At 38.8% G+C, this 14,310-nt stretch overlaps 1 protein-coding gene across 1 annotated transcript in view; it reads left to right on the top strand.

The window, feature by feature from the left end:
* Positions 1 to 13,253, top strand: part of Nmrk1 (nicotinamide riboside kinase 1) — a 16,579-nt gene extending 3,326 nt beyond the window's left edge. The window contains exons 2-8 of the mRNA XM_010625440.3: positions 1,316 to 1,406; positions 1,655 to 1,703; positions 10,933 to 11,080; positions 11,153 to 11,224; positions 11,805 to 11,911; positions 12,667 to 12,776; positions 12,945 to 13,253. Of these exons, the coding sequence (XP_010623742.1) occupies positions 1,316 to 1,406; positions 1,655 to 1,703; positions 10,933 to 11,080; positions 11,153 to 11,224; positions 11,805 to 11,911; positions 12,667 to 12,776; positions 12,945 to 12,971 (604 nt within the window). The 3' untranslated portion in view covers positions 12,972 to 13,253. The remainder of the gene's footprint in view (positions 1 to 1,315; positions 1,407 to 1,654; positions 1,704 to 10,932; positions 11,081 to 11,152; positions 11,225 to 11,804; positions 11,912 to 12,666; positions 12,777 to 12,944) is intronic.
* The last annotated feature ends 1,057 nt before the right edge of the window (positions 13,254 to 14,310 follow it).

Here is a 14,310-nt window from a genome sequence, read left to right as displayed (position 1 = left end):
TTTTTTTTTTTTTTTTTGATTACTGGGGATCGGACTTGAGACCTTGCGCTTGTGAGACAGGCGGCAGAACCACTGAGCTAAATCCCTGGCCCAACATTCTTTCGATGAATAAATAGTTTATTTTTTCTTTTCTAGATTATAAACATTGTGATAATGATCTTATCTGAGATTAAACACATATTCTTGCAAATAGATATAGTCAGGAGTTTTGTACTATTAATATTTTGTGGTATGGTAAAATGTTGAACTTTTCAGAACAGTGCTTTATAATGCACAAAATAAAATGCAGGAATCAAACCCCGTTGTATTAAAATAGTCATAAATGTATTAGTAACAAGTTTGTAACACTGTGACATGTGCACTTCTTAACATAATAATAGCTGACAGTATCCAGTGGCTGATCTAAAAGCTGCCATAAATTTAAAATAATAATGAGCATCAGTGACACCCCCAGATAATCCTCTCATACTGCAGTGCAGGTAAAAATATGTGTAATTTCCATTGAAGACAATGTCACAGGTACTATTAATACTATTTTAGCTTATTATTTATATTTACAGTTAAAGGAAGTGATGTGTTTCTGTTAGAATTTAGCAAAAATAGACATGTAGTTTCTTTCCCATTCAAGTTCATGACACCCTGCTTGCTGCCACAGCCCATTTGGAGGTGGCTGAGCCCAGCTTAAAACTTCCTTGAATAAAAGACTGAATAGAATTACAAGTCCTGTGGGTCCAGTGCCGGTGCTGGTGCTGGAAGCTGGGACATACGGAGGAGCCGGGCAGGTGCTTGTTCTTGGGACACAGTCCGGCCAGGGACTCAGAGCTGAGCTGACGTGATGAGGAGACACAGACGGTGCAGAGTGCAGGGGAGCCGCAGTGTCGCTCAGGGAATGTGGATTCATGACAGGAGGGATTGTAGTGACCACCACCACACATTGAGACGGAATCGGCGACCGTCAGCAATTTTACACACTTGCGCTACTGTGTTGCCCATGAATTCTCCGATGCTTTGCCTTAGCCTAACAATTGCTTTGCTCCCAACACACTATTTGTATTTTGAAGTGTTCATACCCAGTTCATTGACTAGTAGTTAATGGCCTTTCTTCTCCTTTGTTTCCGGCTTTTTTGTTACCATTTAGTACATTTTATCTGCTAATGCCTGTGGTTTTACCAACAGAAAAGGCAAAAATCTGTGAAGGAAATTATTCATGCTTAAGTAGAAAATATTGTTTTCAATATCCTTTGCAAAAAATGATTTTCAAATGTTTCCTGATTTTAAATGCATTATTACTTTCTACTTTTTCTTCTGGGTACAGTGTGACAAATGGTGGAAAGACAACACTGGCTAAGAATTTGCAGAAACACCTCCCAAACTGCACTGTCATATCTCAGGATGACTTCTTCAAGGTACTGATAAAACTTCTCAAATAATGTATTTAACACAAAAATGTTTAATGACAGTTAATTGAATTGCATCCAAAAAGCCTTTTGTATTAGACAGGCTCAGTGACAATAGTCTCACTTGACCACTAGGTGGCGCCATCTGTCAGTGCTGATCTTTGATCTTAAGCTATCATAGTCCAAAACATTTATCTCCTTATTCTATTGTTTTTGCCCTACCCACGGTTTTGATGGCTTCTTTATTATTTCTCCAGCCAGCATCTGAGATAGAGAAAGATGAAAATGGATTTTTGCAGTATGATGGTAAGTAGGTTTGCTTCTAAAACATTACACGCTTATGTTCGTTTTCTTTTTCAAGCCAGAGAATTTCATTGTTTATGAAGACAGTCTTAAAAGTCCTTAAATATACAGCTTACTTTAAACCTGCTTTTGTAGGTTCCTGTCTAATTTATATTCAACTATTCAAGTTTTATATTTTATTAGTCCATGGTTACAGTACGTAATGATTGCATTTATTTCAGGGAACTGGTACATGCACATAACACCTCTATTTCTTCTTTCATTCCCTACCCCTCCCCTCCCCATGTTTCATCCATCTCTTGTTTCCCTTCCCATTTGCAGAAGCCCAATTTCTATTTTTTCCTTTCAATTCTTTTTCCCCATCCCCTTTAGTCCCCCTATCTCTTGTACCCCTTCCCATTTGGAAAAGACCTATTATCTTTTATTTTGAGTGTCTCATACAAGGGAAGCCATGTGATATTTATGCTTGTGTCTGATTTATTGCACTTAATATTGTACTCTCAAGGTGCATCCACTTATCTATGGATGGCTCACGTTAAGTAGAATCATTTCCCCTGATTTTTATTTAAGACTGAAAACATGGGCATGATAGATTTTTGTTTCCAGGGTAGGGCAACAGAGGCTCACTGGAGCCCTATTTAGCCTTGCTCAGGACTCACATGACTAACTGTATATGCCCCGCCTCCCCTGAATATTTCATCTGGAGCAAACTCTAAGCTTTCATCTTCTCAGCTTTAATTCATGGTGGCCAAAGCACCTGGAAGCTTATTTTTTTCTTTTTGCTGCTCAGAATGACTTAGGAATATTTTTAGTTGGATTCAGTCCATTGCTAACATGGTTTGCCCTAAGCTAACATGGTTTTAAAGCCAAAGGATTAAAGTCCATCAGAAAACATTTTTTTCCTGTAAATAATAGTATGGTTGTGTAATATTTAATGGTCATATTAACTTATCATTAACAAGATGATTATTGAGTACTTATGCAGACTAGCAACAGAGGGAGCTCTCTAAAAAGTCATAAAGTACATTTATTATTTTTAATTTTGAGGGCCTCAGAGGGGAACTGTTACATAACAGTTCTTACAGACACATGATCTTTTAAAAAGACAAGACCCTTGATTCATTTTCTGCTCCTGTATCAAGTTGATCCTTTTTCTTTTCTTATCCAAAGGTTAGTGAGAAAGATTGTGAAAGATTGTTAGTGAAAAACTGATTTCGACAATTGGCGAAGAATAATTATTCTTACTTCTTATTGCAACGTGAGAAGAAACCCCCACCCAAAAATAATGTAAAGAGGGCCGGGGATTTAGCTCAGTGGTTCAGTGGCCTGCCTTGCAAGCACAAGGACCCGAGTTCAATCCAGTACCAAAAAAACAAAAAACAAAAATAATGTAAAGAGTGTGAAGAAGCTACTCACAGAACTATTAGGTTGCAATAGTAATTAATGTGGACTAAAAAGTCAGCCTCCAAACTAGTCTGAGAACTGCAAGTTATTTTTCCCCCTCCCTTACAAAGTAAAGGAAGATCTGTAAAGCAGTGATAATTATGTAATGAAGACAAGGACTTAAGAAAATAAAAACTCCTATGTGCCCTAGACGAAATCTGTCTGAGACCTTAAAATGTCCATGCCATAAGCTCAGATATCTCACATCCAGGAATCTAGCTTAAAAAAACTTTGAACTTTTCAGGTAAATGTGCAAAATATACAGTAAATCAAGTGGTGTCAACATCTTTATAAATTCTTTAAAATAGCTTAAAATCTGTAACTTTCAAACTTACAGATGAAATAGATGCATTAAAATATAATTGATCCAGCGCCTGCCTCACAAGCACAAGGACCCGAGTTCAATCCACAGCACCCAAAAAAAATATATATATATAGATATCTATATATATAGATATATATATAGATATCTATATAAAAAATGATAAAAAATTCAAAGGATGATGAACAAACAGAAAATTATGGTAAGATTTAAGCCCAAATATCTATCTCCACAGCTACATTAAGTTAATGAACTAAAATAGTCTAAAAATTGTCAAATAAGACTTTTTAAAAAGCCAATTATAGGCTCCTTAAAAGAATAAACTTAACTATGAGGACATAGAAAAGTACACAGCATAAGCCTGGAAAAATATATACGATGGTACCAACTATACTAGTACTGGAAAAAAATGAGCTTTAAGAAAACTAACACTAGGAATAAAGAAGGAAAAGTGGTTCGATTAAACAGGAAGATAAAGCAATCTAAAATTTGTATACACCTAATATAAGCCAAAATACACCAAGTAAAATGTGATGGAAGTAGGAGAAACAGACAAATCCGTAATTACTGTGTCAGATTTTCTCAGAACTTCCCTTGTATATTAGATCACTGAAGTTAACAAAGCAGCACAGACAGGATGGGTTAAAGACAGAAATATGCTGTGTCACTGTTCCGGATCAGACTGGCGTGTAGAAGAACATGCACCCAACAGCAGCAGAATGCAGTTTTTGTTGTTGTTTTCTTTTGTTTGTTTTTGGTACCAGGGATGGAACTTGGGTCCTTGCACTTGGGAGGCAGGCAGCAGAACCACTGAGCTAAGTCCCTGGCCCCAGAATCCATTTTGCCCCCCTCTGGAACATTTGCCCACGTAGACTGTAAGCAAGAGCATGGATTAAGTCCTCGTAAATCTCAGTGGATTGAAGTAATACAGAATACTGAATTAGAAATGAGTAACAAAAGGATAATCTGAAAATTTTCATGTTTGTAAAGTCAGTGGTAATTTAAAAAAAAAAAACAAACACAACCTTGTAGCCAGGTCCCTGACCAAAAGACAACAATACCAGCCTCTCAGGGGCCCATCATTTAGTGTTTTTCATTAATTAATTTTCTTTCTTTTCTTTTTTTTTTTGTTTTTTTTTTGTTGTTGTTGTTGTTTTTTAATAGGGTTTCACTATGCAGTTCAGGCTGGCTTTGAATTCACTGTGTAGCACAGGTTGGCCTCAAATTCCCGATGAGCCTCCAGCCTCAGCCTCCAAAGTGCTGGGATTATTTTTTAAATTAATTTTATTGGTACGTTTAAAGTTTACAGTATAGTGACATTCATCATTGGGAATTGTCACCTTTAAATAGTCCATCTTGTTTCTTATTTTTTCCTCATTCCCCTTCCCTCCCTTCAGCCCCTCCACCCTTCCATATCTACAAAAACTTTGATTCCATTTTTTCTTTTTTTCATATTCCATTCCCTTCTTTCTTTTCCCCTCACTCCCGCTTCCCCTTCCCCTTTGCACCTTTTCTTCCTATTTCACATTATCTATTATACCTTTAGTCATTATTTACACTTTTAGTTTCGTTTTTTTTTTTGGTACAGGGGATCAAACTCAAGACTTTGAGCTTGCCAAACAGGTGGTGGCACCACTGAGCTAAAGCCTTGGTGACACTTTCAGTTTCTCACACTAGAGGAACTATTCACTATTTACACATGTGCGTCCTGTTTATTTCACTTAAGAGTATCTCCTCAATGTGCATCTTTTTAGCTATAAATGTTTCTGGTTTCTCGTTCTTTATGGCTGAGTAGTACTCCATTTTATAAAAAAAAAAAATTATCCAGTCTCCATTGATGGGAAGTTGGATTGCTTCCAGGTTTTATCTATAACAAACTGTGCTGCTATGAACATGGGTGCATATGTATCACTGTGGTAGGATTCTTTTAATTCTTTGGGGAAGATACTCTGCAGGGAAATGGCTGGGTCAGATGGGACTTTCAATCTTGGTTCTTTGAAGTGTCTCCATATTGATTTCTACAGTGTTTGCAGCAGTCTACACTCCCACCAGGCCTGGCACAGGGTTCCTCTTTCCCTACAGCCCCGCCAACATTTCTTATGAGTTGATTTCATGATAGCTGCCATTCTTTCTGGGTGAGGTGGAATCTCAGTGTTGTTTTCATTTGCATCTCTTGAATGACCAGTGATGTTGAACATTTTTTCATGTTTATTTGCTATTTCTACTTCTTTGTCTGAGAAATGTCTGTTCATTTCAGGTGCCCGTTTTTGGATTGTGTTTTTAAATTTGGGAGGTCTGATTTTTTTTAAATTCTTCATATATTCTAGGTAGTAGATCTTTGTCTAAGGAATGGCTGGTAAAAATCTTTTCCCACATTGTGGGTTGTCTCTTCACACGGTTGGTCGTTTCTCTTGCTGTGCAGAAGCTTTTTAATAAGAAGAGACCCTACTTGTTGATTGTGCTAATTCACAGGCAACTGAGGTTTTGTTCATGAAATCTTTTCCTACACCAGTGTCTTCAAGAGTTCTACCTAACCTCTCTTCCACTGGTTTAGTGTTTCTGTTTTAATATTTAGATTTTTAATCCATTTCAATTTTAGTTTAGTGCATAGTGAGAGATACAGGTCTAGTTTTAATCTTTGCCAAGTTGAAACCCAGTTTCTCTAACACCATTTATTAAAGAGGCTATCTTTCCTCCAGTGAGGGTGTTTGGCTCCTTTGTTGAAGATGAGGTGGCTGAGCTTATCTGAACTTGTTTTAGTATCTTCTAATCTATCCACCAGTCCTCAGGTCTGTTTCTTTGCCAGTACCATGCTGTTTTTATCACAGTAGCTTTGTAATATATTTGAAGTTGGGGATTATGGTACCCCCACCTTGTCTTTGTTGCCTAGAATTGATTTTGCTATTCTAGGTCTCTTTTGGTTTCAAATGAATTTTTGGATTGTTTTCTCAAGGTCTGTGAAGTATGCTGCTGGAATTTCAATTGGGATTTCATTGAATCTGTGTAGCAATTTTGGTGTTTTTTTGTTTTGTTTTAGTTTGTTTTTCTTTTTTAGGTACCGGGGATCAAACTCAGGTCCTTGCACTTGCAAGGCAGGAGGCGGAACCACTGAGCTAAATCCCCAGCCCCACAATTTTGGAATTATGGCCATTTTCACTATGTTGATTCTTCCTACCCAGAATCAAGGGATGTCTTTCTGTTTTCTGATGTCCTCTTCAATCTCTGTTTTTCAGAGTGCTGTAGTTTTCAGAGTAGAGGTCTTTGATTTCTTTTGTTAGTTTGATTCCTAGGTATTCCGAGTTTTTGGATGTTATTGTCAAAGGGATTGATTGCTCCATTTCTCGCTCAGTGAGTCTGTTGTTTGTGTACAGGAAAGCTTGATTTTTGTGTGTTGACCTTGTACTGAATTTGGTTATTAAGTTTAGAAGTCTTTTGGTGGAGTTCTTGGGGTCTTCTGTATAGAGTATCATGTCATCTGCAAATAATGACAATTTGACTTCATTTCCTGTCTTTATTACTTTTATTTCTTTCTCTTGTCTAATTGCTGTCGCTAATGTTTCCAAAACTATATTGAATAGGAGTGTTGATAGTGAAATCCTTTTTTTGTTCCTGATTTTAGTGTGAAGGTTTTCAGTTTTTGACCATTTAGTATGATATTGGCTGTTCATTTTTCATAGGTGACTTTTATCAGATTGAGGTAGAGACCATCTATTCCAATTTTTTGGAGGGTTTTTATTATAAATGCCTGTTGGATTTTGTCAAATGCTTTTTCTGCATCTGTTGAAATGATCATATGGTTTTTGTCCTTGACTCTGTTAGTATAGTGTATTACATTTATTGATTTACATATGTTGAACTATCCTTGCATCATGGTCCTTACTATTTTTAGAAAATTTTTATTTTCCTGGTCATTAATTGCAATCCTTATCTTCTGGAATTCTGTCCTTGCATTGGCTCATTCTGCTGCATAAACTTTCAATGGTGTTTTAAATCTGGAAATCTGTTTGCATCTGTTTTATAAATTCCATTTGTTTCCATCATGTTCCTCAGTTTCTCTCTTTTCTTAATTTGTGTCTGCTCTAGATTTATTAATCATGTCTTGTACTATTGGTACAATCTCTGCTGTTATCTGAGAGATTATTTCTGATTTCATCTTTTTGTTTGTTTTGTTTTTGTTTTTTGAGACAGGGTCTCACTATGTAGTTAAGTCTGACCTGGAACTCACTATGTAGCCCAGGCTGGTCTCGAACTCCCAGCGATCCTCCTGCCTCAGCCTCCCGAGTGCTGGGATTACAGGTGTGCACCACCATGCCCGGCTTGATTTCATTTTTTCTAGGTCCTCTTTCGTTGCCAGCTCAGGGAGTCCAGTTGGTTGAATATCAGATTGTTCCATCTTGTTGCCCTTTGGGGTTGTATTAGGTGATCTGGAAGTCTGATTCTGAGACTTATTTCTGTATCTTCTCATTTCAACAGATGCAGCCTGCTGTGCCTTTGTTGAGGTGACTTTTTGCTCACCTGGTGGTCTTCAATTCTCAACAAGCCACTGAGCAGCCTTTTCTCTGCTGCTCCCCGGTACAATAATACCTGGGTTCAGAATGGTGCCCTTCTGGATCCCTAGCTGACCTGTGGTCTGGGTGGGCTTCTGGCCGGGGCCTGTGCACACTTGGGATGGTATCTAGGTGTGCCTCTCGCTGGGGCCCCTATGTAGCTGTTGTCTGGGAGGGCAGTTGGTTGGGGGCTGTGTCCCCCAGTTCCTGTTGTCTGTGTAGGCTCTTGGCTCAGGGCTCCATGCACTCATCAGTGGTATCGGGGTGAGCCTCTGGCTGTTGCTTGTGCATCTGTGTAGTTCTTTTCCAGGCAGGCCCTTGGCTGTGAACGATGGTATGGCCTCTGGCTGTTGCTTGTGCATCTGTGCAGCTCTTTTCTAGGTGGGCCTTTGGCTTTGGTGGGTGTGCCTGCACCTCCTGGGTCTGGGCTGGGCCCTGCCTGGGATCCGCCTGCAGCCATACCTCTCTGGCCCACACAGCAGTTCCCCAGGATCTGCACACACTTACCAATGGTCTAGAAATATTTTTAACTGAATGATAATGAAAAATCATCAAAATGACTAGAACTTCTGGTTCTAGCCAAATGGATTAGCCCCCTATCTCATTGTTCCTCCCTCTTAACAGCCAAAAACCTTGGACAAAATATAACAGACAAGCAGAGGAAGACTGCAAGATGAAAAGACAGGGAGTGAGCTGGCTCAGGACTTCAGGAGTGAGCTGGCTGTGCATTCCTGGGGTTTTCTTTTCACCTCCCAGATACTCAGGTCAAGGTGCTAGGGAAATGTCCAAAATGGAACTATGAGCAGGCTTGAACAAAAAAGCACCATGAAACCCACTCCCTAAAATAAAAGGACCAGGAAAAGGGTGGATGGAAGAACAGAAGATCTTTTTGGTGATATCCACCCTCCTTTAGCCAAATGCAAAAGGAGAAACCTTCCTGCATGTTAGTAGGGCCAAGAGGAGACCAAGGCTTTTGACCCATTCAGCACCAGCAAGGTGGGATGAATTGGTCCTGCCCATTACCTCAGGTGTGGTGTCACTGAAGCCAGACAGGGAACTGCACTTCTAGCCAACCTGGCAGCAGACAGGTGGCTGACGCAGCTTGAGGTTTTGCAGGTAGCACCCCACCTTCCTCACGAGGTGTCAGTTACTATCAAGACTCTGCTGAGCTTTTGCTCATCTAGCAGCAAAGAAGCTGTACCAGCATTCTGCTCCCTTTTCTCCCATGGGTCCACCCTCCCAGCATCATACAAACAGAGCCAAGCAAGAAGCTGAACATCTACCCTCACCTGAACCTGCACGCTGCACTTCAACAGGTGACTGCCGCCTGCACAGAAGATTAAGTAGGACCCTGAACCTCATAACACAGAACCTAAATTTTCCAGGACAACTGAAAATAATTTGTCGCATCAAGAACAAGGAAAATCTCAACTTGATTAAGGAAACAACAGGCAGTAGCCATCAATATCACAATGACACAGATGTCAAAATTATCTGACGAGTTTAAAGAAGTGTTATTAAAAGGTTTCACTAGCCAATTGCAAACATGCTTGAAGCAAAGGAAAAGTTAGAAGGCCTCAGCAAAAACGAAAATGTTATGAAAATAAAAATTTTGGAACTGCTAAAATAACCAAAAATTTACAACACATTAATTTAAATTAAAGCTCAGCAGCAGAATAAAGGTGACAGAGGAAATACACAGTGAACTTACAGACAGAGTGATAGAAGTTATTCTGAACAATAGAGAAAGTCTGGGAAGAACAGAAATGTGGAAAATAATAAAAGATCTAATATTTATATCGTTGGCATTTGAGAAAGAACAGAAAGTTTAGTCCTAAAGTACTCAAGTAATAGTGGAGTAGTTTTCAAATTTGACAAGGGATAAAAATCTGTGAATCAGAGTGATCCCTACACAAACTGAGCAAGAAAAGAAAAGGTGCACATACCAAATACCAAAAGTAGAAAAAGTAATATGACTACAGGTTCTGTGGATTTTAAAGAGATGCAGATATTATGAATACTCTTATGAAATAAATTAGAAAACTTTGATAAAACTGATCATCTCCTAGAAAAATATCACCATGTCACTAACCAAATCTAACACTTTAACAAAGAGAAAATGTTAATAGTCTTATATCTGTTAACTAAATTAAAACATATTTTTAAAACATTCCAATAAGAAAACCCTCTGCCCTTGGTAGATTGGCTTGGTGGTTCTACAGTGAGATTCTGCATTTGGCAGGTACTTTGAGAATAACTATTACAGACTCATTTTATAGAATCACAGTTGTAAACTCAGAAAATGTATATATTTTAGCATTTAAATAGCATATTTTAGGCCAGGTTTGTATCTTAGCAGCCCAGTACCTGCTTGGCAAGCTCAAGGCCTTAGGTTTCATCTCTGGTACAAAAAAAAAAAAGGCATATTTTGTCATAATATTTTAAATTATTTATAAGAGAACTTTTATATCAAAATATTAGCTCTTTGTCACATACACTACGGATATTTTTCCATAGAATGTCATTTGTCTTTCAAACTTATCTATAGCTATTGTCTTCTAGAATTTTCATAGTCAGTAAAGAGTAGAAATGATAAAGCAAATTTAACCATAAGTTTATGATTGTCAAAACTAGAAATAGAGACATGAAGTTCACTGTGCTTTACTATCTCCTTTTATATGTGTTTAAAATTTTCCGTAATAAAACTGTTTCATATATGCTTAATGTCAGTATTACCAGTGTTAAATTCTCACTATTAGAGTTTAAATTGGTTGTCTAAAGTATTTTTTTTCAGTGTTTTGAAGGGCAGATAAATGACACTATATTAGACATTTACTGAGCCCAGAATATACTCATCACATAAAACTGCATCACAAAAAATTATGTTGTATTAATTTACTTTTTTGTTGTTTTTCTGAAGTACTTGAAGCGCTTAACATGGAAACAATGATGGCAGACATTTCCTGCTGGATGGGGAATCCAGGAAGCTCTCTGGGACCAACAGCTGGCTGCAGGACAGAGGAAATTCCCATTTTAATCATCGAAGGTTTCCTTCTGTTTAATTATAAGTAAGCATCCCCACTGTATTACTGCCTCTGAATGAATAAAAACCATGTAAACTAAATATCCTCTTGCTTTAGGCCTCTTGACACTGTATGGAATAAAAGCTATTTCCTGACCATCCCATACGAAGAGTGCAAGAGGAGAAGGAGGTAAGTTTGAAAATCATCTGTATGGATTGTAATTTAAAAGCCATGACGTACCAAACACAAAGAAAGCAGCATTATCAGGCGGTGCGTGTGGTCAGTTTTCAAACAGGGAACCCTTGACTCATTCAGAATAAGTGGTGCCCACATGGAGTAGTGCACATTACTCCTCCAGGAGAAAGGCTTTTGTCCACCTGTTTGACTCATTTCCCTCAAATCTTCAGATGAAGCAATCCCGTATAGATTATAATTTCAAGTTAGTGCACCTATATTCTGCCACAGCTACACAAAACTCCAGTTAGTTTAGAGCTTGATCCCACGTGGCAGAGTATCTCTGTTATTATCGACACTGACTCTTACGGGAAAAAAGATAATTATGAATAATAGCGAATTACAAAATTAATTTTTGGATTGCAGAACAAAATCCATTTTACTGTCATTCTAAACCTCCACAGAGTCTAAAATCGCCATGTGTGTTAATCCTGTTCAGATTTAATCTTGGATTTTCCCATTATCCTGAGCATTATTATTTTACTTTATAAACTGTGTGTTTCTGGCGATGTGGTTCTCCTTGGTGTTTTGTCAGTAAAAGGGTCTACGAGCCCCCGGACCCCCCTGGATACTTTGACGGGCACGTATGGCCCATGTACCTGAAGCACAGGCAAGAAATGGACAGCATGACCTGGGAGATCGGTGAGTGCCGCTCCTGCCAGCGTGGAAGGCCCTTGTCAGTTGTCTTAGAGTGCATAAACCAAAGCACTTGGGAAGCATTTTTCTCACGTAGAAGATCATGAAGGGCTACTCTAAGCAGGAGTCTCTGGGTTCCCCCCTTCTTCAGCAGGTTCTGAAGGTTTTTATTTCTCCAAAACTGCTTCTGTCCATTTTTATTAAAAATATATAATTTCTGCACCTACAGAATTCTGATTCAGTACATATGTGGTAGAGTCCAACCCAGTGCATGGTTTAAGAAGTTTCACAAGCTGGGGATGGTGGTAATCCCATCCCTCAGCAGAGGCTGAGGCGGGAGGATTCCCACAAGTTTGAGTTCAAGGCCAGCCAGAGGTACATAGCAAGTCTGACCAGCCTTGTCTCAATAAACAAAAAAGAAGCAAGCTGGACACATAAGTTGAAGAATTGTTCCTTAAGTGACTCTTGAGTAGGCAACACTTCATGCTTACTAAAGTGATATGGAGGTACTGCTTAACTTTCTTCTTTTCTGTCCTTTCTCATTTGTTTAAATAATCTTCAGAGCAGCTGGTGTAGATTTGTCTGTTAAAAAAAATTTTGACCTATTATACTTGGCTGCAGTCTTTTTTATCTTTAATTACTATGAATTTCTTCTTTTAGTTAAGATTCTATGTCCTTTGGTTAAATCGGTTGGACTTTGGGAGAGCTGCCATGTGCTGAGGTAAACATCCTTCATTACTGCCCTCTCCTTCACTCCGCAGTGTACCTGGATGGAACCCGATCTGAGGAAGACCTCTTTTCACAAGTATATGAAGAACTTACACAAGAGCTAGCAAAGCAAAGCGCCAGTACTGTGCTAGCAAATGGGGTGGTGAAGAGCGGAGCGCCAGGAAAGTAGTTCATGAGACGCACAGGAATGGCACACGGGGGTGTATTCATTCACTCCGCTTTGAGGACAGTTTAGAAGCAGAAATGCAGGACTTGATTCTTCTGAAAGGATGTTTTTAGGGATGCCAGTACTGTGCTAGCAAATGGGGTGGTGAAGAGCGGAGCGCCAGGAAAGTAGTTCATGAGATGCACAGGAATGGTACACGGGGGGCTGTATTCATTCACTCTGCTTTGAGGACAGTTTAGAAGCAGAAATGCAGGACTTGATTCTTCTGAAAGGATGTTTTTAGGGATGGAAATATTTCTCTCTCTCATCTCTTAATGATAGTTATTTAGTTAAAAATTTTGGTAAATAGCTATCCCAATGAGACTGATATTATCCTTTTAGAAGAGTAAAATCAAAATGCTGATGATTTTAATACATTTCAAGCTCCCCTTTTCCTTTATTTCCTTAAATGTTTTCCTTAAAGTTTATAGTCTGTAAATACATCAGAAATAAACCTAATACTTTAAAAATCACTTCTGTTTCTTTAAAGTTCTTTTTCACAAGAAAGGGGAAATCTTCCTAAATCCAGCTTAAATAAAAAGTACAGAGGTGGTGGTGGCTTCAGGCCTGGCTGGATTAAGGAGCTCAGATGGTACCCTCAGGCTCTGCTGTGTTCTGTTGGGAGTTTATTTTGAAGTCAGGTTCTCACTACCAACAGACGGGATAATGTCTTTTCAGCACCCTCCTCATAGCCCTACAGCCCAGTGTGGAAAGATAGTTAATCATTTTTCAGATTGCCTATAAGTGAGTAAATGTTGGAATAGGGGGTAGAGGCCAGGACAGTTCATAAATCATTCTTACTATTTTTGCATATGTATAAAATCATTTTTAAATTTTTTTCTTGTTTTTTGTGTTGTAGAGGTTCAGCCCTGGCCCTTCTTGCATGCTAAGCATGTGCTCTACCACTGAGCTATATTCCCAGCCTAAAACAGTTCCTTAAGAAGAAATTTTCTATTTTAGCTCAACTGAAAAGGCCCAGGGAGAACTCTGCTTGGTTCTGCTTGGTTCCATGACTTGCTAGACCAATCCCTGGACGTGGCATACTCTGGTTGGTCGTCACTGGCTCATCGATCCCATCCTGTAGGTGAATGACCCACCTAAGCCCTGATTTTTTAAATTCTCCCAAAGGGAAAGAATAGAAAGTAGAAACGAGAAGAATAAAAATGAAAAACTACATTGGAAGAGCTAGCTGCTGATGTACTTTAAACTACATGAATGAAAGGGCTAACCAGGCAAAATGAAATTGTTAGCTGGCCCAAGAGAAGACAATCTGAGTCGTCCCAGAATGAAGACTATTACATGGTTTTGATGAGAAGCAATTGGTCTAGTCCAGTTATTATCATCTCTCAAAGAAATTAGATTTCTTGTGTGTTCAGTAAATTCCTCCCTGACTTGGGGGACTGAGCCCAGCAGGGCAGCCCACGGATCATGCACACTCCTGATTTAAGATCAGCCATTCATGTAGATATGA

This window comes from Fukomys damarensis, unplaced genomic scaffold (assembly GCF_012274545.1).
Source record: "Fukomys damarensis isolate Sample0158 unplaced genomic scaffold, DMR_v1.0_HiC HiC_scaffold_31, whole genome shotgun sequence".
Taxonomy (NCBI): Eukaryota; Metazoa; Chordata; class Mammalia; order Rodentia; family Bathyergidae; genus Fukomys; species Fukomys damarensis.
The sequence above is the reverse complement of the archived record's forward strand: the minus strand, read 5'-3'. Positions and strand labels throughout refer to the sequence as shown.